General features: G+C 40.6%; 1 protein-coding gene across 2 annotated transcripts in view; it reads left to right on the forward strand.

The window, feature by feature from the left end:
* PARG (poly(ADP-ribose) glycohydrolase) overlaps positions 1-25271 on the forward strand; it is a 70178-nt gene that overhangs the window by 21237 nt on the left and 23670 nt on the right. For both annotated transcript variants that reach the window (XM_081004911.1, XM_081004912.1), the window contains exons 8-9: positions 11445-11537; positions 17921-18078. In XM_081004911.1, the coding sequence (XP_080861037.1) occupies positions 11445-11537; positions 17921-18078 (251 nt within the window). The remainder of the gene's footprint in view (positions 1-11444; positions 11538-17920; positions 18079-25271) is intronic.

Below are 25271 nucleotides of genomic sequence, written 5' to 3' on the forward strand. Positions count from 1 at the left end.
TTATTTATTTACTTGCTTCTCTCTTTCCCTTCCTCCCAAAGGAGCCTAGGATGGCAAACAACAAGTGATAAAACAATAAATGCAGATTGGAATTCAGTTACAGGCCTATGCAAGTAGTTCATATAATAATGACTGGTCTTGGCCTTTGTTTTGAAAGTTAAGGGGAAACTGAAAGGTTTATGAAAACTGTCTGGGTGGAGTTAGTCTCCTGAAGCAAACCAGATGGAGAATTTGTATTGTTTCATAACATCTACTTGTTAAGTTTGGCAGATTTTCAAAAACTTCTAAATGTTTAGCTTTTAGCTGATTAATAAAAATGTTAATCTAGATACAGTGGTACCTCGGGTTAAGTATTTAATTCGTTCCGGAGGTCCATTCTTAACCTGAAACTGCTCTTAACCTGAAGCACCACTTTAGCTAATGGGGCCTCCCATTGCTGCTGCGCCGCCGGAGCACGATTTCTGTTCTTAACCTGAAGCAAAGTTCTTAACCCAAAGTAATATTTCTGGGTTAGCAGAATCTGTAACCTGAAGCGTATGTAACCTGAAGCGTATGTAACCCGAGGTACCACTGTATTCCAAAGATCCTGAAGGAAAGAGGCTGTAATTATATGGTCAGCAGACGATTAAAAGAGGAGTGACAAATTCATGGAGGTCAAGGCTTTCAATGGCTACTAGCCATGTTGGCTATGTTCTGTCTCTATAGCTGGTATCAGTAATACTTCTGAATACCAGCTATGGAAGACCACAGAAGGGGAGAGTGCTCTTGTGCTTGAATCCTGCATGAGGGTTTCCCACGGGCATCTGGTTGGCTGCTGTGAAAACAGGATGCTGGACTAGATGGGCCCTTAGCATGATCCAGAAGGCTCTTCTTATGTTAAGGCGCATCTGGTTTTTAAAAAGATACTCATAATACAAAGTGCTGTGGGGAATTTTCATTGGGACTGTAGTGCACAGGGAAGGGAGGGTGAGGTCTTCCCTTTCTGCGTTCCTGGTTAAAATCCTGCCCCCGCCCCCAGGCGTTGGGCCCCAATGACAGCTTTTCTCCCTAAGGCAGCCTTCCTCAAACTCGACCCTCTAGATCTTTGGGCCTACAACTCCCATGATCCCTAGCTAGCAGGACCAGTGGTCAAGGATGATGGGAATTGTAGTCACAAAACATCTGGAGGGCCGAGTTTGAGGAAGCCTGCCCTAAGACTTATTGCAACTCAAAGGAGGTGCAAATTCATCGGGATAGAGACTGTACAGGAAAGGGTTAAATCTCACCTCCAACTACATGGGGGTCTTATAAACCTCCGATTTTTATTTCAGCAACCATGCAATTATAGTAATTCAGAGTTTGGTCCTAAGAGCATTTATAATACTTTTGTTTTCATGGACCAGGCAGAGGGCCTTCTTGGTAGTGGCGCCCGCCCTGTGGAACGCCCTCCCATCAGATGCCAAAGAAATAAACAGCTATATGACATTTAGAAGACATCTGAAGGCAGCCCTTTTTAGGGGAGTTTTGAATGATTGATGTTTTAATGTATTTTTAATATTTTGTTGGAAGCCGCCTAGTGTGGCTGGGGAAACCCAACCAGATGGGCGGGGTAGAAATAATAAATTAATAATTAATAATAACAACAACAACTGTATTTATGAACACATACAGATGATGAGCCATAGCCTTTTTGCAGAAAACTCTATATAGGTAAAATACATATTTGGATGCCTGCCTCATGTCTGTTCACTCGTTTGGCGTAGGAGATGGTGCCTGATATATGTTGTTAGCTAAAATCCAGATATTTATTGCAGTGTTTTTGCTTTCTTTGCAATTATTTCTAGAGTGCCTTCAAAGACTATGGGTTGTGCATAAAATAAGGCAGATCCTGTTCTCTGACTTACAAACTATGTATAGATGGCGTGTCAGGTAGAATGTAAAACCCATATAAATTTTAATCAAATGGTTGCTTCAATTAATAAAACCAGAATAAATGGCAAAGCTAGTATATATACGCACTTTGTACCGATGACTGGTTTTTTGATAAATCATTTTTATAATTGTCTGGACAGTACTAAAAGAAACAAGCTGTACTGAGAGAGGTCAGTGCTATAAACATAGGCTTTTAAGCTTGGAATGAATGACCTAAGGCACAAGAATATATTATCCTGTTACTCCATGCTCCGTTTCATTTTAGTTTGTACGCTTTAAAAATACTAGGTCATATTATAGTTGCAGAATCCAGTATTAATAAAACTGAACTTTCAGATGGAGAGTGGAGGTCCGTCCCCCCCCCGTGCAGAAGGGCAGAAACATTCCTTTTTTATTGAACAAATTGCAAACTTCTTTAAACTCTAGAATTGAAAGATGGTTGCTTTGTGGACTATATGCATTTTGAATATATGAGTTAAGCATTTTAAAGATGAAGCAACAATAAGATTTAAGTATTTGTTCAAAGTCGAGATTTCAAGTGTCTCAGGATGGACTTTATTTTAAACTGATATCAAAGGGCTCAGATTAACATTTATATGCAGCAGTTGTTGAATTATCTGTTCTAAGACCTTTCCTGGTACTGATGTCAAGCTCACCGGTCCGTAGTTACCTCGGTTCCCCCCCGCCTTTTGAAGATGGGGTCAACATTTATCCAGTTTGCAGGGACCTCAACTGTTCTCTAAGAATCCTCAAAGATTATAGATAGAGGATCTGATATTACACCTGCAAGCTCCTATAGTACCCTTAGGTGCAGCTCATCAGGCCCTAGAGATTTTAATTCATTTAAAGCAGCTATGTGTTCCCTTACCACCTCTTTCCCTATCTTGGGCTGCATCTCCCTCCTTGCACCCTTTATTCTCTTATCACCAGGTTGGGCACTACCGTATTTTTCGCCCTATAGGACGCACCGTCCCATAAGGCGCACCTAGCTTTTTTGGGGGGGGAAATAAAGGGGAAAAAATTTATTTTCCCCCCAGGCGCGGGGCTGGGGCGGGGGAAGCCCGAGCTTCCCCCGACCACAGCCCCCAGAACAGGCAACTCTCCGCAAGCCGTGGGAGCCCGGTGCCGGGCTCCCGCGCCTTGCGGAGAGCTGTGCGAAGCCTGGGCATGCAGGCAACTCTCCGCAAGCCGCAGGAGCCCAGCGCCGGGCTCCCGTGCCTTGCCGAGAGCTGCGCGAAGTCTGGGCGCACTGAGCTCAGCGCGCCCAGCCTTCAGCATGCAGGCAACTCTCTGCAAGCCGCGGGAGCCCAACGCCGGGCTACCGCGCCTTGCCGAGAGCTGCGCGAAGCCTGGAGAGCAAGAGGGGTCAGTGCGCACCGACCCCTCTCGCTCTCCAGGCTTCAGGGAAAGCCTGCATTCGCCCCATAGGACGCACACACATTTCCCCTTCATTTTTGGAGGGGAAAAAGTGCATCCTATGGGGCGAAAAATATGGTACTTTCCTTTTGGGTGAAGATAGAGGCAGAATAGGTGTTGAGCAATTCTGCTTTTTCTCTGTCACCCAATAGCATTTCTCTGCCTTCTGTATACAAGCCTACTTGCTTGATCTTTCTCTTTCTCCAAACATAGCTGAAGAGGCCTTTTTAAATTATTATTTTTCACCTCTCTTGCAAGCCTGAGTTCATTATGAGCCTTGGAGAAATATATAAACTGTGAAAGGAGCTGGTGGGAACACTATCTCATGCTTTATTTAAAAATTAGAAGTTTACATTTTAAAATGAAGAAAATACATTCTTATTATACACTCTCATAAAACATTTGAACTTTATTTAAAATTATGGAAATCATTTAAATGAAGCATTGCTTGTCAAGTAAGATACACCTGAGAGATCATTGCAGTCTGGGATTGGCAGGAGACATATTTTAGCTTTCAGAAACAATTAAAGAGAGTCAAATTAACCTCTGTCGGTGTAAGCTGTCTCCTCCTTTCTTTTCCAAGTGTCAGTCTGTGGTTTTGATAAATGTCAAATGTTCCTCCCCTCCCCTCAAATAAGGCTCTTTCCTGCATAATCCAATGAGATTTCCTCCCCCTACTTCCTCTGAAGATTACCTTGTCTTATTCTTTGCTTTTTCTAATCAGAAAACCATTCTAAGATAGTGGCTGCATTTTGACAGCTGTACATGTTTTCCTAGTGGATTCATTTCATACAATAACTGAAGTAGAGAATGGGTACAGCTTGCCATTCTCCTCTTGTGGTGCTGGTAATTCATTTTAACAACTTGTAAGAATAGAAAACTTATGTGTAAAAAAACAACAACACTAAATAACTTGAGCTTACTGACACACTTTCAGTGTTTAGAGCAGGGAATTGGTGCCCTTCAGATATTTGTTGGACTATAACTCCCACCAGCCTCAGCAAGTATTGCCAATGGCGGCGGATTATGGGAGTTGTAGTTCAGCATCATCAGGAGAACATCCCACTGGCTGCCCCTGGTTTAGAGGATGCATTTGTATTGTGCTGGTAGTCTTGAGTATTTCCTTAACCTGAAATGTTAGAAACTGGAATTAGCATTATTTGTGGGCCAATGCATCTAATGCACAATAAGCACATATAAGCAATCTCAACCGATTTTCTCCATTTACCCTTCCTACTGCAGCCCCATATCCCAAAACTTTCCTGAGAGTTCGCTCAGGAGAAGCTTTTCAGGGGACTCAGGAGAGTGTAGTCTGGAGAAGGGAGGAGGAAACTCCTCTTGGGCAAGCCATCTCTATGCTCATGCTGTCTTGGATACAACCAAGTGATATTTGATTCAGGTTTCTGGAGTCACCTTCATGGTTCTTGGTTTGCTCAGATGGTTCTGCCTCCAATCTCAAGGCTGAAGCGTTTTTTACTCAGTGGCCTCTGCTAATACATGGTCATGTAGACTAGGCTTTGTAAGTGGACACTTCATTGACTGTGGATAGTAAGAATTTTCTCCGTGAAACCAGGTAGTGAAGCTTCTGTAAAAATATTTTTAGAATGAGCTGATCCTTTCTTCCTTTTTTGCTGTCCAGTCAAGTGACTGCTTGAAAGCCAGGTTGAGGAATAGCAGGGCATCAAGGGCTGCTGGGGGAGTTTCCAGACCAGCTGGCTGTTGAACATTCATATAAAACTTGCACGGAGGTTATACAACGTCATCTGCTTATTGAGTAGTCTTCCTGACACATTTGTGTTGTGATTATGAGGCGTTGCCAGCTGGTGACGGTTGCCCCATACTTTCCAGTGCAATTTCCCATCACATTTCTTATTGGACTTCCTTCAGTTAGAAAATTGATGGGATAATTGCGCTAGAAGATGCAGGATAATAACCAGATTTTGTGTGAACAGATAATCCGTCTTAATAAAGACAGTCTGGGGCTATCTGTTGAGATAGGAGAGACAGTGCTAGCTGAGAACACACTTTTACGTCACATTCTTTTCTAGAATCACATTTATGATGCCTATTAATTTTGTTTGATTCTGTTCTGAAATGTGTTAAAAATAAGGAATGTCTTTCTGATGCAGAAATAATCATATGGCTTAAAATAATTTGAAAGCTATGCTATACTGAGAAGCAGGTGACTGTCGTTTTGGGGGAAACTGTAGTCAGTTTTCAAACAGAAAACAGCAACTCATTTTGAATGCAGCAGACAGCCTTTTTCCTGGAATTGTCTTTTGTATTCATTTAACATAGCAGGAGAAACTTCCTTTTGTTAAAGAATGCTGTGGCAGTAAATGGCCACATGTAAAGACAATTCCTAATCAGTCATGGCACTTAGTTTATAAAAAGTCCAGCAAGCAAAACCCCTTTTATTTTTAAAAGTAGGGAATGTGTGTGTTTGAGCTTGCGCAATTGCAACTGGTCTGAGGGAGACATTCATCTTCTTAAGGGGAATATCAATCAGTTAGCAAGCATCCTTTGATTTAAAATGGGGCAGACAGAAGAGAAAGTGAAGCCATTTTTGTGTGGTGCATCACGTGCTTAGTTTTGTCTGTCAAGATTACAGTGGTACCTCGGGTTAAGTACTTAATTCGTTCCGGAGGTCCGTACTTAACCTGAAACTGTTCTTAACCTGAAGCACCACTTTAGCTAATGGGGCCTCCTGCTGCTGCCGTGCCGCCGGAACACGATTTCTGTTCTCATCCTGAAGCAAAGTTCTTAACCTGAAGCACTATTTCTGGGTTAGTGGAGTCTGTAACATGAAGCATATGTAATCTGAAGCGTACGTAATCCGAGGTACCACTGTACAGTTTAAAAACTCAAACCAGCATTTCTGTCCCATGCTATCTTTCCTTGCTTCTCCTTTGTGATGTCAAGTGTGCTCAGGGTTTGCATTTTGGAGGATCAGTTTATAAAATTATGAGATCATTACTTACGGTGCTGCCTACCAAGCCCACTTTTACTGCACGATGAACATTTGTTTTGTGAAGCTGCAGGTCACAGTTGTTCGGCCTAGAGCTGTTAACCTCTTGTTTATAATATGCTGAGCTCCTTGAATCCTCAGCACAGTCCTCAAGTGTAATCTGCCTGAGCAAATTCCCATTAAAATGAGCAGGACTCTTGCTGATACAGGTCTTTGGTGATCAGAGCTAAAACTAGGTTTCATGTAAGCAATCACTCATGTACTAACCTTGATAAGACTCACCCAAGTAATTTCTCTGGTGAGTGGCACACAGTATTGTGTAAACAAGGTACTTTTCCTGAGAAATAAAATTTGCTTTAAAATGAGAGTTTTAAAAAATGGTATCTGTCTGTGTTCTGACATCTCTTAGGTGGTAAGATAGATATAGTCTAGGTTTTATACCATCATACAACTTTGTTTTAAAGTGTAGGTTGCTCAGAAGATGAGACAACCGATACAGTGTTATAATAGGATATAGATAAAAAGTGGTTGGAAGTGTGTGTGTTGGGGCGGGTTATGAACAGTATTGTAGTGTTATTATATGTGAAAGAAAAGTATCCCCTTTTCCTGCAGGTTTCAAAAAATACCAGTGCCATTAAAGAAAAATGCATGTTCTTGTTTTCATTATTCAATACAGTGGTACCTCGGGTTAAAAACTTAATTCGTTCTGGAGGTCCGTTCTTAACCTGAAACTGTTCTTAACCTGAAGCACCACTTTAGCTAATGGGGCCTCCTGCTGCGCCGCCGCTGCACAATTTCTGTTCTCATCCTGAAGCAAAGTTCTTAACCCGAGGTAATATTTCTGGGTTAGTGGAGGCTGTAACCTGAAGCGTATGTAACCCAGGGTACCACTGTAGTTGAATCCTGAAGGTAGAACTTGAGCAGTAATTGGTGACAAAGGGCTGCTTCATACATTATACTGTGGTACCTCGGGTTACAGACGCTTCAGGTTACAGATGCTTCAGGTTACAGACTTCGCTAACTCAGAAATAGTACCTCGGGTTAAGAACTTTGCTTCAGGATGAGAACAGAAATTGTGCTCCAACGGCACAGCGGCAGTGGGAGGCCCCATTAGCTAAAGTGGTACCTCAGGTTAAGAACAGTTTCAGGTTAGGAACAGACCTCCAGAACGAATTAAGTTCTTAACCCGGGGTACCACTGTACAGCAACAAACCAGATTTGCCACTGACTTCGTTGGTCATTGCAGGAATGAGCATTGGGTTCACGTACTCTCTCTCCAGTTGCTTATTGAGTGAGGAACTGGGAAGCTTTTGCTTTAATTTGAGAGTTGGAATAAGTATTGTCTGAACCTGGACACACTAGTTAGTCTTAAGTATGATGGGTTGAAGCCATAGTGTTTGATGCTGACTAGCTTCAACCAACCATAGTTAAGATTAACCACATTTTAAGTTTCAGACAGAATACTCAACTGTGGTCAATTTACAGTTAAAACTTCTGTACCACAAGAGGGGAGGGGAGAGACACAATTCTGACTATCATGCATGTAATGATAAACAACATTAAGTCTGAATAGATCCACTCAGTAGCTGAGTAGTATCAGCTTGCTCTGATAAAGGTACCCATATCATATATGTGCTATCAGATACCTGCTTGTTGCACCATGTGGCAAGTCTAAACCAAATAAGCCCTTGCTTTTAGAGGTTCAAGATCCAACATAACTTCCTATTTTGGATCTGGCTGAGCTCCATGGCAGTATATAAATTCATCAAATAATAAAAATAAAATAACAACAAACCCTTTTCATTCTTAAGTGACTGGTGACCATATTTGTCTAGGTAGATGCTGCAAGAGCAGCCTCTGGAGGCTGGTCCTTAACAAAGCTATACATGTCCTTATTCTTAATACCTGATGCATTTATTCTAATGTGAAGTGCCAGTTTGCTAATTGATTAACTTATTTGCTGCAAGTAAATGAAAGACCCTTTTACATTCAGGCAGACCAAAGCAGGATGAAGCAGGTGTCAAGAGACCTTCTTATTTGCCCAGGCATTGTAGATTGTAGTTGATTTTTTTGGAATTGTGTTCTGTTTTTAGTGTTTTGTCTTGTTGTATTTTGTATGTTTATTTGTTGGTTTTAATTTTTTTATACGTGGTGTGAATTAATTTGATTTGCAATTCCGTATACTGCCCTGGAATCCTTTGATGGAGGTGGGTTAAAAAGAAATAAAATACCCATTTTAAACAGAGCAAGTGCAGTTCTTATTTGTTTTCCAAACCTGCTCTCTGAAATTGTTGGTTGTGGTTCTGTTTCAAGGGGGAAGTCTCCTGTGCTCTTACTGCATTTACTTCCAGAGCTGCATAAGGGAAAGGTTGAAGTGTTGACAGCTGTGACAAAGTCCAGTGCCATAATCTGTCACCAGATGAGTGAGACTATAGAGTTTGTGGCAGCCAACAAAGCATGGCAGCTACTATTCATGTGTCAGTTTTAAAAGACAGGAAGTGCTACCCAAAGGAGAAGAACTATCAGAAGCTGACAGTTTATAGATGCTTAAGGTTAAATGTCTTTCTTTGAATTAAATTTATATGTATTTGTTTTATATTGCCTCCTGAAATCCAAATTCAACCTTTAACATTCCAATATGTTACTACTTGGGAATATGTTTACTTTGGCAGAACACATTCACATTTTTGAATTTATCTCTTACAATTAAAGCCTAGTGCTATTTTACAGCCTAAACACCCTTATTTGATGCAATTTGTGTAACAAAGAAATCTGTTTCCAAAAATAGGGATCACTGTGGAAGTATGTAGGTCATACATAAATAAACAGAAGACTTATTAGAATATTGCAAGAGCTGTGCCATAAAATTTACAAGTCTTCATCCATGAAGAAAATGCATGTGGATGCCAAGGAATACATGGATCTTCTTGTAGCCCCCCCCCCCCTTCAAGTCAACGTTCATTGGCATGGGTTGGTCACACAGAGAGTAATAGCTTTTTGGCATCTGAAATCTATTGCATTTATTTATTTGGCACGTTTGTATTTCACCTTTCCTCCAAGGAGCTTAAGGTGGCATAAATATTTTTCCTTCTTTCCCCAGCTCCACTTTATCCTCACAAACAGGACTTGAAGGTAGAGATAAATGGCTTTCTCAGGGTCAGCTAGTGAGCTTCATAGCTGAGTGGGGATTTGAACTCCAGTCTCCCTGCTCCTAATCTGACATTTCTAACCACTTCCCCACACTTGTTCATCTCAACTGACAATTGAAATTACTCTTGTGTCCCATGCCTGTAGTTGAGAGCAATGAGGAATTTTAGTGCGCTTTTACATTTTGTGAAAGCTTTTGGACCAGTTTGATAGCTTCTTCATTTTCCTAACTGTTATGATTTCTCTATGCAGATGCACCCCCCCCTAAAATTACTTTGAATTAATAGACTTTCTTCACTATGTGCCTTCTGCAGGATATGTTATTGTTATTATCATCTAAGCACCTTACAAATATTATAAAGCAACACAGCTCCTGGCTTGCAGTCTAGATGATGATTTGTGAAATGGAGAAGAGAAAAACCCTCAAATGAAACCTTAAATCTAATAGTACTGTTCCTTCTCAATATTATGTGGTTACCAGCTGTTGCAAGCCTAAAATTCAAAGCGTAGTTTTCTAGGCTATGCAGCTGCAAAATATGAAGTTGTAATTGTGTGGTGCATGAAATGTTCATAAGATAAAAATCTGATTGTTTTGCAATTTATTTTACTGGTATTTTTAGATGGTCTCATCTTCCATTTCTTCCCTTTTTATTTTTGTTCATGTTGTCTGATTAGATTGTGAATAGAGCCTTGTTCTTTTTATTGTTTGTCATGCTTGAATGTTGTTGTTTTTAAGGTCCTTGATAGATAGACATTATTCAAAGTAAGCATAAGCCTGTCAAGTTGGGTTGTAGAGAAGAGGGGTTTGGAGGGACATTGTCAAGGCTGACAATGAAAATCTAAAGACTGGGGAGGGGGCATCTTAATACCATCACCAATCCTTCCCCATTTCTCTCCCGTCCCCCGCCCCCGTCCCAGCTGCAAGGAAGAGCCAAGTACAGCAAACTGTCTGCTTGAGTGAAGAGAACCCCAGTCCTTAGGGACAAAAACATTTGGTGTCATTTGGTCTTGGCTGCTAGGTACCACACTTTCTTGGTGGATAGTGTACTGTACACCTATTTGGAAAAAGTAGCAGGACTACTTTGCAAAGCCTTCCACAGCCTTCCCCTGCCCAAAGCAAACTGCCTCCATGGGTCTGAACATATAGTTGGGAATACTCTGTAACCTAGGAACTGTGCTTCCCTTCCCCCTAATCTTTTGGATGGGGGGGGCATAACTGTGGTGGGGCACTAGTGTGCCCCTCCCCTTCAATATGAGTCAGAGTTCTTGTCTTTGATGTTCATTGGGAGTCTAGAAGTATCCCTTCCAGACATGAAATTAGTTAACGACTATAGTATTTTCCTATCTCTCTGCCCTCAACATTCCATATTCATGGAAGCTCTCAGGGCCACTTCTGGGTTTTTTGTAATCTTTTTCCTTTTAATTTATGAACTTCTGCATATTCAGGGAGTCAATTTCCTTATTTTGAATAGCCCTGTTCGCTTCCAAACTGATGCACACTCCAAACATCTGTGTGGGTTGTTAGAATAATAGCCTTACTTCTAAGCTTCAGGATTGTTAAATATTCAGGATTGAAAATGTCTGGTCTTGATTTCCAGGTCGTATATGAAAATCCAGGTTATGTTCTCCAGGAAGATGGAAGAGTTGAGTGCCAAGAATGGTTCTTAAAGAGATTGTTGTGATGTGTGCACCCTTCTAAATTCCGAGAATCTTAATCTTTCATTTTAGTACATTCCCATGCACTTTTGTTGCAGAAATAAAATTTTAAAATATAGTGTCAAACATTTCAGGTTTGACTTGGTGCCAAACACTGATTCTACTCTAGCATTAGAGGCTGAACTGTAAGGGCTTCCGAGTTTTATGTTTGTACATTTGACTTTTAAAAATGCTTGCACTGAGAAATGACTTTGTCTTGAAAAGCCGGTTGCTGTACAGAGAGACTAATTTGGCAGACCATATTCCTAATACTAGGCCTAAATGCACCCTCTTATTTGCATTCTAGGTGCTTGAAGATGCAGAGGCTCAGCATTTGTTTCAGTCCATTTTGCCTGATATGGTGAAGCTTGCACTCTGTTTGCCTAGCATCTGCACCCAGGTTAGTAGACGCATCTTAAGTATACTCTCCGTAGCAGATTAATTTGCTGTGCACCACCACGAATGGTTGAGGTCAAAATGCCAAGGTCCTTATACGTGGTATTTGCCTTGTTGAGCTGAGGCCTAGGGAATAGTGAAGACAACACACATCCATAACAATATAAAAGGACATTAAAAATTCCCTATCCCATTTCTGAACCTTGATTTGAGCTATATATCAAAATTTTGCATACACTGGAGAGATGTGCTAGAATAGTCAGAAAGCTGGCATTTCCAGGTGGCTTCTTTTTGTTCAGGTCTTTCTAATGTACAGAAGGATAACTGGTTGTGAAATCATTGTTGTTGCTTAAAGCAACTCCTTGCTTTCTGAAAATTCTTGATTTGTCACTTTTTGTACAAACTCAAGTGTAAAACAATGATGGTATTTTGCGCACAGTATGTCATTTCATGCACAAGTAAGGCTGCAGTCCTAACCATATCTACTCATGGGTAAACCCCATTGAATTTAATGGGGCTTTAAGGTAAGGGGTTAGGATTGCAGTCGGAAATATTTTACAGTGATATTTGATCAGGTGAACATATTAATTTCAATTTAAATAATAATATTTTGTATCCAAGTAATAATTGTGTAATTGTGGGGCGCATTTCCCCCCTTCCCCCAGTAATACACTTTAAAAAAAAATATTGGAGTACAACATTTATGCTTAGTTAAATGCTGACAAAGATATTTTCAGGAAAAAAGTAAGTAGAATATTTTTTAGTCCTTTTTTAAACACGGCTATTTGACAGCTGTATTATTTTTAAAACAGCAGAGCTCTGAGATCCACAAATAATTATATATTTAAAGCTGTTTTGTTGTGAAGATAATACTACTGCAAGGTGAGCAAATTCAAAACCCCAAGTTTCCTTTGGATCTATATATAGACACAGACCCTTGTGGCAAAAAAACAATATTTATTCTAGATTCAGTGAGAAGCAGTTTGACTGGAGTGACTCATTTCTAACCTCTAAACCCATGTCATCTCAAAGGACCTCTCGGCAATAGTTTTAATGGCAGGAAAGAGTTTGTCCAACATTGGTACCTTCTTGGACCGCATCCTGTATAAAAATTGCACAAGAGTTGAGACCTTCATATTTCTCAGGGACCTCATGCTTTTTCTCCAGAGCTCCAAGTCCATTAGACTAGGCTGTCCTGCACATTATATCCTTCAGTTGGGGGTAGCATGTTATTGTTAGTATCTTCATCAGCTCACAGGCAGAAGTACCTGGCCTCCCCCGAGGCAATTGAGCGAGATACTATTTTACCGTCCGTCTGCGACCTCCGGCAGGCTAGGTAAATAAACCGGCGATCCTCCTCAAACGTGAGCAGGACACACCCTCCTCCTTCCTCCCTCCCTGCATTCCTTCCCAGGGAGGGGAAGAAGAGACAGACAGGAGTCCTTTCTACATGTTTTATTCCTGTCACTCAACAGTACATAGAAATGTGGCTGCACCCTTCAGTCTCCATCAGAAGAGTCTCACACTCCTCCCCTGTACTTCCAGCACAGGTCATATGACACACTGAGCTAACATCCGGTGCTCAGTACAGAGAATAGGCTCCACCTTTTCTCCAACAGTACATCTGCACTGTTTTGCATTCCAGCCATCTGGAGCTGGCTTTTGCCTTGGTGCTTTTTCCTGACATCCTCCCCCAAAAGCATCAATTGGCAAAACATTATTCAGAGAAGAGAACAAACAGTTGTTATACATATAACAGTCCCCTGTTGTTTCAGTTCCACCCTTGGAACTCCCCACCACTGGTTCCACCAGTGTACCTCTCTGGTTGTCTTGTTTCCAAGGAATGAGTGCTTCTGCATTACCTTGGCTTGCTACTCTCTGTTGTGTCTTTGTCTCTGACTTAGACACTGCTTCAACCTGCTTTGAGTTGTTAACAATAGCAACACATGCAACAGCTAAGTTAGCAAACTCTTTTGAGTACCTCTTTGGTGGTACACCCTTTGTGAGTCTCTCAGACCTGCGTATGAGGTTCTGATCCTCTGTGCTCACTGGTTCAACCTTTGGACTCTGTTGAGAACCAGTAGCAATCAGTGGTTCTTCCTTCACCTGTGAAGGTCTATCCATTGTGTGAGATTTCCTCTCAATGACTGTTACTACTGAACTCTCTGAGCTCTCACTGTCATCATCATCAGTACCACTGTAATCTGTGACATCAGAAAAATCATCATCATCATCTGAATTGCCACCTGTGGGAAATGTTTGTACTATCTGCTCTTGCTTTGGAGCACTCTCTAGGAACTTTGTGAGAATCACCTGACCAGATTCAGACAAAATTACTCTGTAGAAACCTTTTTCATAACCCACAAAAATGCCTCTGGCATTCTTTACTCCACCTGGAGCTTCTGTTCTCACATGAGACCCGAAAACCTTAAAATAGGCAACAGAAGGTTTTCTATTGAACAGCTTCTCAAAAGGAGAACATCCCAACTCTGTTGAGACCTTTCTCAGCCACACATGAAGATAGGACGCTAGCGATTCGGCCCAATATTCATGTGGCAAATGTGAACTCAGCAATTGCGCATTCATCCCCTTTTGCAATTCTTTGTTCACTCTCACACAGACCCCCCTGTTCCACGCTTCTTGCGAGACTGCAACTTTGTGGTCTATCCCTTTTCCATCCAGGAACTTCTGAAACTTCTGTAACAGAAAAACTTGCTTCTCATCTGTGAAAAGACAATCAATGTTAGCATCATGCATATTTTTAACCTTGTCACAAAACTCCTGAAACTTTTCTAAAGTTTCTTGCGGTTTCTTCATCATATAAACCCAAGAATAATTAGTGAAACAATCCACACACAAAAGGTAATATTTTGCACTGCCCCTAGATGGTTCTAGAGGACCAATCACATCAGCATACACCCGCTGAAATGCTCTGTCGACCTTCTTCGTCACCTTCCTGGTGCTCACACTGGTCACACCTGCGAGAGAGATTTCGTTAGAAACAGAAGAATTACATTTCATGTAATCACTTTGATCAAAAGTCAACAAATACAGTCCATCTTTCTCTTTGGCAGTAAGAAATAGTTCTCCATCTTTGTAGATCTTGCAACTTTTAGCATCATAGGACAGTTTCAGTCCTTTCTTTGCAATCTGCGACACGCTCAGCAGATTAAATCTCAGTTCTGGAACCAGGTAAACATCACTTATAGTCAAGTTCAGACTCTCAAGATACACAGTCCCAATTCCGGTTGCGTCCAACTCTTGACCGTTGGCTTGTTTCACAGCGAAGCTTTGCTTCCTCAACGTCGAAAATAGTCCTCTGTGCGGGCACATATGAACCGTGGCGCCCGTGTCCAGTATGAACGAGTTCCCAACATCTGGCGTGGTTCCTTTCGCCATCATAGCCTTCGCAGGTTTCACCTGGCACTTGGTATGGCCTTTGCCTGACGCCTCAGGCTTCGTAGAGCTGCTCTTTGCTCCTCTTGACTGGCGCGGCTTCTTACAGTTTCGCTGTAGATGCCCAGTCTGTCCACAATTGTAGCATCGGACAGCATTCAATGCTACTCCATGCTCTCCAGTAGCATCATCAGTGGGGAGATTTGAACTCTGTTCTTCCCTCCCCCTGTCAGCAACACCCATTGCACCTTGTTCAGGAACACCAACAGTTCCAACAGCCACAGTTCCTGCACTCTCCCCTCTGGGGTCAAAGCTCTCCTCAGCTTTCGTTGAGCTCTTAGGAACTTGGCCAGCATCATCTTGGCTCACCCCTTCTGGGGTAGTTATCCATCCAGACCCTGATGAATAACTGTCTCTGGTCAGGGGAGATGAGTTAGGCAAGTCTCCCCCTTTCTTGGCATCCATTTTGAATCCAAGCCTCTCTCACTTTCAAACAAGCTGTAAAATCCAACAGTTGTTTTTTTCTTTCTCAGGCAGGCAAAACTGCAAGTTGTTTACGTTCTTTTGCACCTGGCAGCTAAACTCTGGCTGCTATGAAAGTCCCTTCCAAGGGCACGTAAACTTTGTAGCCAAAACACTCTGGTTTTGTTTCGCTTTCCCAGGCTTACATTCCAGCCCCTTTGCCAGTAACTTTCCAACTTTCCGTTACCTAGCAACAATGCATTTCAATAGGACTTCTTATCTTAACCACAAGAATTTGTGGAATGCAGGCCTCTTCTCCCGGAGCTTTTGTTTTCTTTGAAACGCAGCTCCGTGAACCAGGGAATTAATCTTCCTGCGTTCACACTTTTAGCCCGAAATGCAGCATACCTTGAGCTCCGTTGCTTGGAAAACACCTCTTCTTTCCACCAGCTGTCTGTTGAGCCTCTGGCTGCTTTCAGATGCTTTTCTCCCTCCTTGGAGCAGAGGAGGACAATCCACCAGCCTCTCATGCAGATGTCCGATGAATCGAAACCATCCGAAGGCTGCCATATGTCATTATCTACAGCCCACAGGCAGAAGTACCTGGCCTCCCCCGAGGCAATTGAGCGAGATACTATTTTACCGTCCGTCTGCGACCTCCGGCAGGCTAGGTAAACAAACCGGCGATCCTCCTCAAACGTGAGCAGGACACACCCTCCTCCTTCCTCCCTCCCTGCATTCCTTCCCAGGGAGGGGAAGAAGAGACAGACAGGAGTCCTTTCTACATGTTTTATTCCTGTCACTCAACAGTACATAGAAATGTGGCTGCACCCTTCAGTCTCCATCAGAAGAGTCTCACACTCCTCCCCTGTACTTCCAGCACAGGTCATATGACACACTGAGCTAACATCCGGTGCTCAGTACAGAGAATAGGCTCCACCTTTTCTCCAACAGTACATCTGCACTGTTTTGCATTCCAGCCATCTGGAGCTGGCTTTTGCCTTGGTGCTTTTTCCTGACAGTTATGGCAACAATGCGAACCCCTTCAGATAGGAAAAACTGCAAAAACCTCGTCCTCCCTAGCTCTGCAGGCCTTCAGCTCTGTCTTTCCTTGTTCTTCTCACTATTCTTGCCAGGGACAACTCTGGCCCAGCCCTTTTTGAATATTGCCACCCATGGACTCTACCCCCACCCTACTTCCCTCTGCTGGCTTGCTCCCCCTACCCCACCTCTGCCTCCAACAGGATCTCCCTAACAGCCCCTTCTCCTCCATGTCCAGTCCTTAAAGTGCTTCCTTGTTTTAAGGAAAAGGGAGGTAGCTGCTCAAACAGCATTTCTCCTTTAAGAGTCGTGAATCAGGCAAAATTTCCAAAGGCAGCTGTTTATCTTGATAGTTCCTTCAAAGCCTTCCCTACAGTTGCCCTCTCACCTCCACCCCTGATGCCACGGAGGACCAAGATTGTGCCACAGACTGGAGGTTCCCCACCTCTGCCTTTAGAAATATACATATTTGAAGATTGTTCAAAGATGATACATTAAGCTGAATCCATCCAGGAATCTTGGTTGTAGCTCAGACTACTAACTTGGAACAGCTTATGAATTCTGCTGAAAGTTGTTCACATGTATGGATCTCTAGAAGTCGTTCCAAAAGCCATCCTAGATACAAACAGTTAAGTTTTAATAGCTACACTTCAGTTAATGGAATAAAGGCAAAACTATTGATTTCTCATGAATCAGAAAAGCTCATATTTAACTAAGGAAGAATAAGGGGATTTGGAAAATCTATAGAAAAGGTATGAAATCCCTTTACTGATTAATTCTAACTGTGCATTTTGAAGTAGCTGCACAAAATAATTTTAAATTGCCCAGTTCTCACTTAACATTGAACCATGGTCTCCATGAGCCAGAATCAGAGCATCTGGCTCATATATTTCCCTTTCTTCTCTATTTTGAGTATTGGGAGCTAATGTATAGAATAAACATATAACAATGGTAGTGTTTGAGTGAAGCATTATGTGGTTTTTCTTGAAGCTTGAATTTTTTTTGCTCTTAGTTATAGCAAGAAAATCAAAGAATACCTTAGTTATGTTGTTTTGTGTATCATCCTGTCGTCTTCTTTTGCTGTGATTGCTGTAATTGCCCATTTTCTTTAATCTGTGACAGGGAGACTGTAAAATACAACTGTTGCAATCTCCTGATGTTTTATTTTTCCTTCACGATTAATCATATTGCATCCGTTGTTCCTATGGATGCTTCCTTTTTGTTCAGACTAGTGGTGCTTTGTTTGACATTTTTTGTTGTTATTGATTAGAAATCTCCAGTTCGTCAAACAAGACTTCCCAATCATCTTGGATAAACAGCTCTTGATTTTAATGGTGCTGCTGATTTAAGAACCCACTAAGGCCCCTAAATTACTTTTGCTCTAAATTAGTAAATGTAATTTTGTTCTCCTGGGTTCTGGGTGATGGTTCTGTTTTTGTTTTTTGAATTGCTAAACTAATTATGTCCATCTTTCTGCCCTTTTGTTAGCCAGTACCTCTACTGAAACAAAAAATGAACCACTCCATCACCATGTCACAGGAGCAGACTGCTAGTTTGCTAGCAAATGCCTTCTTCTGCACTTTCCCCCGGCGAAATGCCAAGATGAAATCAGAATATTCCAGCTATCCAGATATTAACTTCAACAGGTATGGTGCCAGTTTAAGTAGCTGATACTCAGGAGTGTCTTGCTGTAGGGGAGAAGTTGTCCATATTGTATTGCTAATTCCTGAAAGAATCTCATTAAAATAGGAAATGATTCCTGACAAACCTGTTTTGTGAGATTTGGAAAATATGGAAAAGTAGATCTGAGACTAAAGTTATTGATGGAAATGTTATGGAGCTTAAAATGAGCAGAACTGTTCATAATCGGTGAAGATAATCTTTATTGTTAGAGTGCTAATTTCCTTCCATTTAATCATGCTCACCGCTTCAATTCTAATAGTGGTCCTTCCCCTCACTTGTCACTTCCTTCAACACTTCCCCATTTATAAGAACAGCCCTGCTGTATCAGACTGAAGGTCCATCTTGCACAGCATCCTATTTCCATTAGTGGCCAGAATGATGCTTCTGGGAAGCCCAGAGTCAAGACATGAAGGCAACAAATTCTCTTGTTGAAAATGTGTGATAGGGCACAGAGGGTTGCTTGGGGGAGGGCAGAATTTGCCCCAAATCAGGTGGACGCAATTTAGGGGTCTAGCAACCCCCATGCCCTTTCCCACATTACTCAGAAACCCCTCCGCCCCACCTGAACCTATTCAAGATACTTGAGAAGGGGTGCAGATGGCTACAGGACAAAGAAGAGACTGGAAACGTTCCTTCAAGTTAACTTGTCTTAGGATCCAAATCATTGATAGAAGCTTAGGAATCTAGTTATCAGAGTTTTTAAAGGTATATTTTAACATGCTTGTGTTAATTTCAGATTTCATTTGAACCCAGTTAAAATCCTTCAATGCATAATGAAACAGTAATTCCAAAACTAAAGCCCAACGCATAGATTTTATCTGTCTTGACATGAGCAATGGCAGTGGAAAGTGTGTTTGTTGGCAGACCAGCTTAGATGATTGGGGGGTTCTTTAACTTTTGTTCCCTTGTCCTCTTCTCTGTTGTTCAGGGTTATACATGCTTGTTTTTTTGTTTTGTATTTTATCACATTGGACACAGCCCTTTCTGGGAGCATAGTGCATTCACAGCTACTTGTAGTTAAAAGTAGGTGACAACCACCAAAAGTTCTCCAAAATGCTTAGTGAGGGTCTCTTATGAAAGCATACATCTGGGTAGAAAAGACATTAGGAGTTCTATCCTCAGATCCCAGGGTTACATCAAATTGTTGCTTGTAAACACTTAAGTAAAATTACATAAACCATTCCATTTATAACTGCACCCGTTTTCAATAAATAAATAAAAATAAATCAATTGGATGCTAAGACGTGCTTGGCAGATTAGGTTTAGCACCTTCCTTAGATGGATATATTCCTTCTCTTAGGAAATATCATTTTTACATTGTGTAGGGCCTGGCCATTTTAGGTAATAAAATGAAATGACACATTTAATATGTACATATTAAACAGAAAACTTTCGGTTGCGTGTCTTGAGATCTGACAGGACCATCAATCTGTTTTATCAAAACAAGAGACACTTGGTACAAAAGGTTGAGAACACTATGTATTTTATTTCCCTTAAATCTTCTCAAGTATACCATTGCTTGGTACTCTTACATGCTGATGACAGCAAGTGATCCAAAGTGCTTTGAAACATCCAGCTGACAGAATTTTTAGGAATCTTTATGTATTGGAATTGGAACATAAGGACTTTCTTCTTGTATTTGACTGCTTTCAGATAATACCAGTGAGGGGATAACAACACAGGAAGTGCAACAGGGAGCAGAAATCAGGCATACATACTGTCTCAGAATGAATGACACTTGCAAGCTACTTTGCCTGGAAGGCCCCTTTAGGTTACAGTCCTGTGGACACTTACTTGGGAGTAAGCCCCATTGAACTTGATTGGATTTACTTTTGAGTAAACATGTGAAGGACCAGGCTTTTATTGCAAGGGGACATTCCAAATTTTATTGTCCCTCTGGCCTTCGCTGCCAATCTCACTTAGATTTCTGCCAATAGTAAGTATCTAAAAATGTTTCCATATTGCTTTTCTTCTGTGATTTTTGCAGAAGAATGAAAGGCAAATCAAATATTTGCTGGTGTAAAAATAGCCACTTGAGAAGGGTGTATTCTGGGTGTTTTTTTTAAAAAAAATCATGTGATATATATCACATGTGTAATATTTTGCCTAAATAACTATTTTAGGAATGTAGGTGATTATTTGGTTTGTGTACATGTGGAGCTTTATATATTTTTTTAAGTCTTATAAATTAAAGGGGATCATGCTAATTCACAGAGCAATCTTATGCATGTCTATTCAAAAACAAGTCTCTTGAGTTTAGTGGGGCTTACACCTGAGTAAGTGGGCGTAGTGTTGCCCCTCCCATGTAGTTTCTTTAAAAACTTCAGTTCAAAAGACTGGCCTGCTATTTACAATCTGTGAGAGAACCTCTGGCTGAAAAATCATTTCAAACCATTTATACCCCACCTTTCCCAATTGCTCAAGGCAGCATTGAACATCAGTTAGCACAGCTACTCTTATTGTATCAAACTTAGTGTATAAAAGCATCAAAACGTACATAGCAGCAAAACCAGAAATGGGGGAGGGGTTACTTTCCTTTGTTAATCTAGCTCAGTGTTTCCCAAACTTGGGTCTCTAGCTGTTTTTGGACGACAACTCCCATCATCCTTAGCTAGTCATGGATGATGGGAATTGTAGTCCAAATACAGCTGGAGATCAGAGAGTATATAATTACTGTAACTGCCTCTTCCCCCCTCCATGCTTATTTTGATCCAAAAGACTTGCAGAAGAGCCTTTGTGTCCTTCCTCCCTAGATTCAGTCATTTTTAAGTTTCATTAACAAAATTGCATTCACATCAAGTAGAAAATTACTGATCGATCCTTCTTTTCCTGAAACACAATTCTGAATATGAATTTTCATGCAAATATTAAGCTTAAAACTAGAATATGCTTCTTTTGTTTAAAGGCAGCAGAAGCAATACTCCCTGACATCATTTTAGTGTCAACAAGGAAAGTTTGTTAACTTCTTTTTTAAAAAATGGGAGAGTGGGGAAATGTACACTAGTTAAGATATATGCATCTTTATGGAATAGCTTTAAGAAAGGAAACTATTATGTTGCATATTGTGTTTACACAGGGAGATTGGACAATCTAATTTAGCTGTAATGTAATTCTCTCTTACCATAAACATCCATTTGATAACATTAATGAGTATTCTCTGTGGGATTTTTTTTTCATTTGTTCAGAGTAATCTGATTAGGGGATAAAGCTCCATATTATATTTATGAAAATTGATTCTGTTTACCGTCTACATATAAACCGGTTTCAAACACCTGGATGTTTTCAGGAGCCAGGGTGGTCCAGTATGTAGGCCTAAAACTGGTTCTAAAGACCTTCCCCAAGTGTGAATTGTATGAACTAGTCGCAGAAAGAAAGAAAAATACAATAGCCTGTTGTTCTTTATTGGCTAGTACAGAGGTTGCCAACGTGGTATTCTTCAGCTGTTGTGAACTCCAATTCCCATCAGCCCAGCCATCATGCTCAGTGGTTAGGGATGATGAATGCGTTGGCATGCAGCAGTGAGCAGCAGTGTGTGATATGGGTTATCACACATTGTGGAGCGCGGTGGCAGGGGAATGGCTTCAATGTGGCAAGTGCATGAAATAATTCACTTTTAGATGAAACAAGACAATATTTTTAATTGTGTGGAGATGATATTACACCTGACATTTGCTTGACTGCAATAAACCTAAGAAGATATTGCCTGTGAGGTTAAATGGTTGAGGTGTGTTCCTTAAGCTTGAAGCCAGGGGAATCTAAAGCCTCTAAGCTACTTTCTATGTAAATAGAGAAATTGAAGCTCATTTACTTAATTAACTTGAAAAGACTTGCAGCCATAACTAAAGGTTTGTTTTCTACATCACTTTGTGTGTGACATCATTTCAAGCTGCTTTGAGGCTATCTCATCTGAAAGCATAAAATCTAATTGGGTAGTGAATAATTCTCATGTCTCTCAATTTTGTAAAAAAGAAAAAAAAGTAATCTGCAAACACCCATTTTATGCTCAATTGACTGCCTAATTCACTGCTGGATGTGAAAAGCAGTACTTAGATGTTAGAGGAGGAAAAGACAAAGTGCTGCTATGATGTAGCTGGAAAATGATTTCTAAAATAAGTCCTCTGCATTGCATCCAACTAAGTCCTACTCAGAGCAGACTCATCAAAAGTAATGGACTTACGTTGACCAGGTTCATTGATTTTGGTGAGTCCCCTCTGAGTATGACTTCCTTGAATGCGATCTTCCTTTCATAATACGGACCACACAAATAGGAGTTTTTTCTTGCCAGCCCTATGCATCAACTGCAAAATAAGGAATGATAAGCCTACTTAATACTTGGGCGGGGCAGGGGCTAAAAAAATGGTGGAAAATATTTTCAGAATTTATGCATCAGAATATTACAAATTTACCTGGAAATTGATGCCAGTTTTCTCTTGTCTTTTCTTTTTCAAAGGAAAGTCAAAGTGACTAACAGGACATAAAATAAAAAACAGTTTTTGAAACGGGAAGCTTGCCATAAACCAGTAACAATAGAAACACAAACAGCATAAAACCTAGCCTTCCAGTAGCAGATGAATAAGGGGAATAACAGCAGGATCACCATATTCAGAACATGATCAAAACCGAATCACAACCATAGTAGTAGCTGGACAACCTTGGTTGCATTTCTCATAATATACCCTGCATTTTGAAGACCTCTGGCATTCTCTCATATGTCTCCATATTATTTCAGAATGCTTAAATCTCTCTTTAAAATGTCTTCAATTTGATTAATATTGCTGCTGTATTTATTCAGAGGCTGGAAGGTCAAAGACAAATTGTGGATTGCAGCAATGATCAGCCCTGTTCAAGTTTTACATCTCTCTTCTAAATTGAAGTAGCCATGTGGCAGTTTGACAGAGCATCTTGTTCTGGACAAAAGTGGCGTACTGGAGGGAAATATGCAACTGCAAGTAATTTATCAATTACTGCAATGTAAAGCTGAGCTTGCTGAGCTTTGTCTTTTACTTAGACTGCTCCGTAATGAGATTTATTTCTTAAATGACTTGTTTTTCTGCTGGATTCTTGCATTAGTAAATTGATTATCTGAATTCCAATCAGGGAATTGCTTTGGGATTGGGCTGCAGTGTGGCTTGAGAAACTGTAATAAAATATACTCATATATTCTTGTCATTCAGAGTTGTGGGTGGGGTGGGGATCAATGTGTTAATTGCTTAGAGCATCCCTAGCAACTATGACTGTCCTGACTCATTTCTTTTGACATTCATTACAAACACGCAGGCATGATTAAGTTCTTACTAGTGAACCAGTTTCTTGTGTTTGTAAACTTCTATTGAAACTATAATATCGTAAGATGATTTGCCTGTTCAGGCTGGTTTCTGTTTTCCATCTTTAAAACAATGTAAAATGTGCAAAATAGGATTGGTGGTGTTGTACCCCACAAAACTGAGCTATGCAGAGTGCACAAGTATGATCTATATTTCTTGTGCACAGACTTGGTTTTATTTATTGATATTTTTTTATATACAGCCTTTCAAGGAAAAAAAGTTCTTAAAGAAATGTCCCTGGTAAAAAAATATGGTATAACAATTAAAACAACGCAAAACATCTCAATTCCAAGGATTTCACTAGAGTTTGTCTTCACTCCTCATTGGCAGGAAATGCATTGTAGCATGTAGATTTCATCAAATGGATGATATTAACAACTCGTGTCATGTGGAATGCTCAATGAGGTGGTTGTTGGAGCTGCTGATGGAAGAGCTGTATAAAGGACCTCTTCCCCAGTCTTCTATGTAGGGCCAACAGTGGCCAAAGAAGGAAGAAGTAGCCCTTCCCCCGAAAGGGCAGGGAGATAGAGAAATTGGCTAAAGCAGAGAGGAAGTACAATGGAAATTGAATTGATATCTTATTTATTTGTGAAACAATTCAGTGTAAAAACTGTGAGTCTGAACGTTAACTCACACTAAAAACTGGGCAAAATAAAAGCATGAAATATAGTTATTTTCAAGGTCATCTAAACCACGAGAAATCCCTTTTTCTTTTTTAAAATTGTTGTCTTGATTTGCATAATTATTTTAAAGTGGATCTTACTTTAAAATTATAGAGTAGAATTCAATATTGCAGTGTGACAAACATTCTGTCTGTACAAGCATTTCGGCTTGCCAGGCAGAACAAACCCTCTTCTCTTCCCCCCTGCAGGTGGCTCACAGGGTTCTCCAAAACCCAAAAGCTACTGGGGGGGGGGGGGGAGAGAGCATGTAGTGGGTGGGACAAGTGGGGAGGAAGTGCAGAACATCTGCTGACAGAGTTTGTTAGCTGAAACCCACCCTTATTTTTTCCTTATTGTACCTTTCATGTAAGTTAACTTCTGCAAACTAAAAAACCTAAATACATTTCAGTACTGAAAACCTGAAGGGTAATGGGTTCTTTTTGTTCTTTTTGTTTTGTATACTGTAAAAGCTTGTCTGCCTTTCTAACAAATGGAATTAGTTGGATGCTATTACGTCACTTTCCATTCCCAGTTAACATTTCAGTATTTCAAGAATAGTTTTTAAAAACGAGATTGCATCCCCCAAAGGGCTTTTACTATATCTGATATCTTTTAGTGAACATGCAACTAGAGGCATTCTGCTTCTGAAGTCCCCACAATTTCTCTCTCCAGGCAAATTGCATTATGCTACCCATAAAGACGTTTTTCGTCTTTCTAAAATCAGATTAAGCAGTGTAAGGGCAGGTTGCTGGAAGGTAGATGACACATTTTTATTTTTATTTTAAATGATGATTTGAGGTAAAAGTATGTTCTTCCTTAATGACTAAAAATAGAGGATGTCTCTTAGGTTGGTTTTCATAAAAGGGTTTATTTAAACACTAGGTGTTTTTTTAGAGTGCAGTTTTCTAAAGCTTTAAAATGCAGTGAAGAAGAAGAATTGGGAATGTTTCTTGAGTAGTGAAATTTTTCCTTCCTAACATCGCCATTGAGGTATAAGTCAGTAAAAGTAATCTTTTCACTTGAGGGGATGTAGATAGCTCTTCAGATATTCTAGAATTAGATTCTGAGTTCTTTACCACTAAAGCCAATGCAGATGTCACTGCAGTTGGTTAACTATGTATGAAACTGCTCACACAAATGGTCTACGCACAGGAACAGCATAGCACCTGA

This window comes from Podarcis pityusensis (genome assembly GCF_964106645.2).
Source record: "Podarcis pityusensis genome assembly, chromosome: 5".
NCBI lineage: Eukaryota > Metazoa > Chordata > Lepidosauria > Squamata > Lacertidae > Podarcis > Podarcis pityusensis.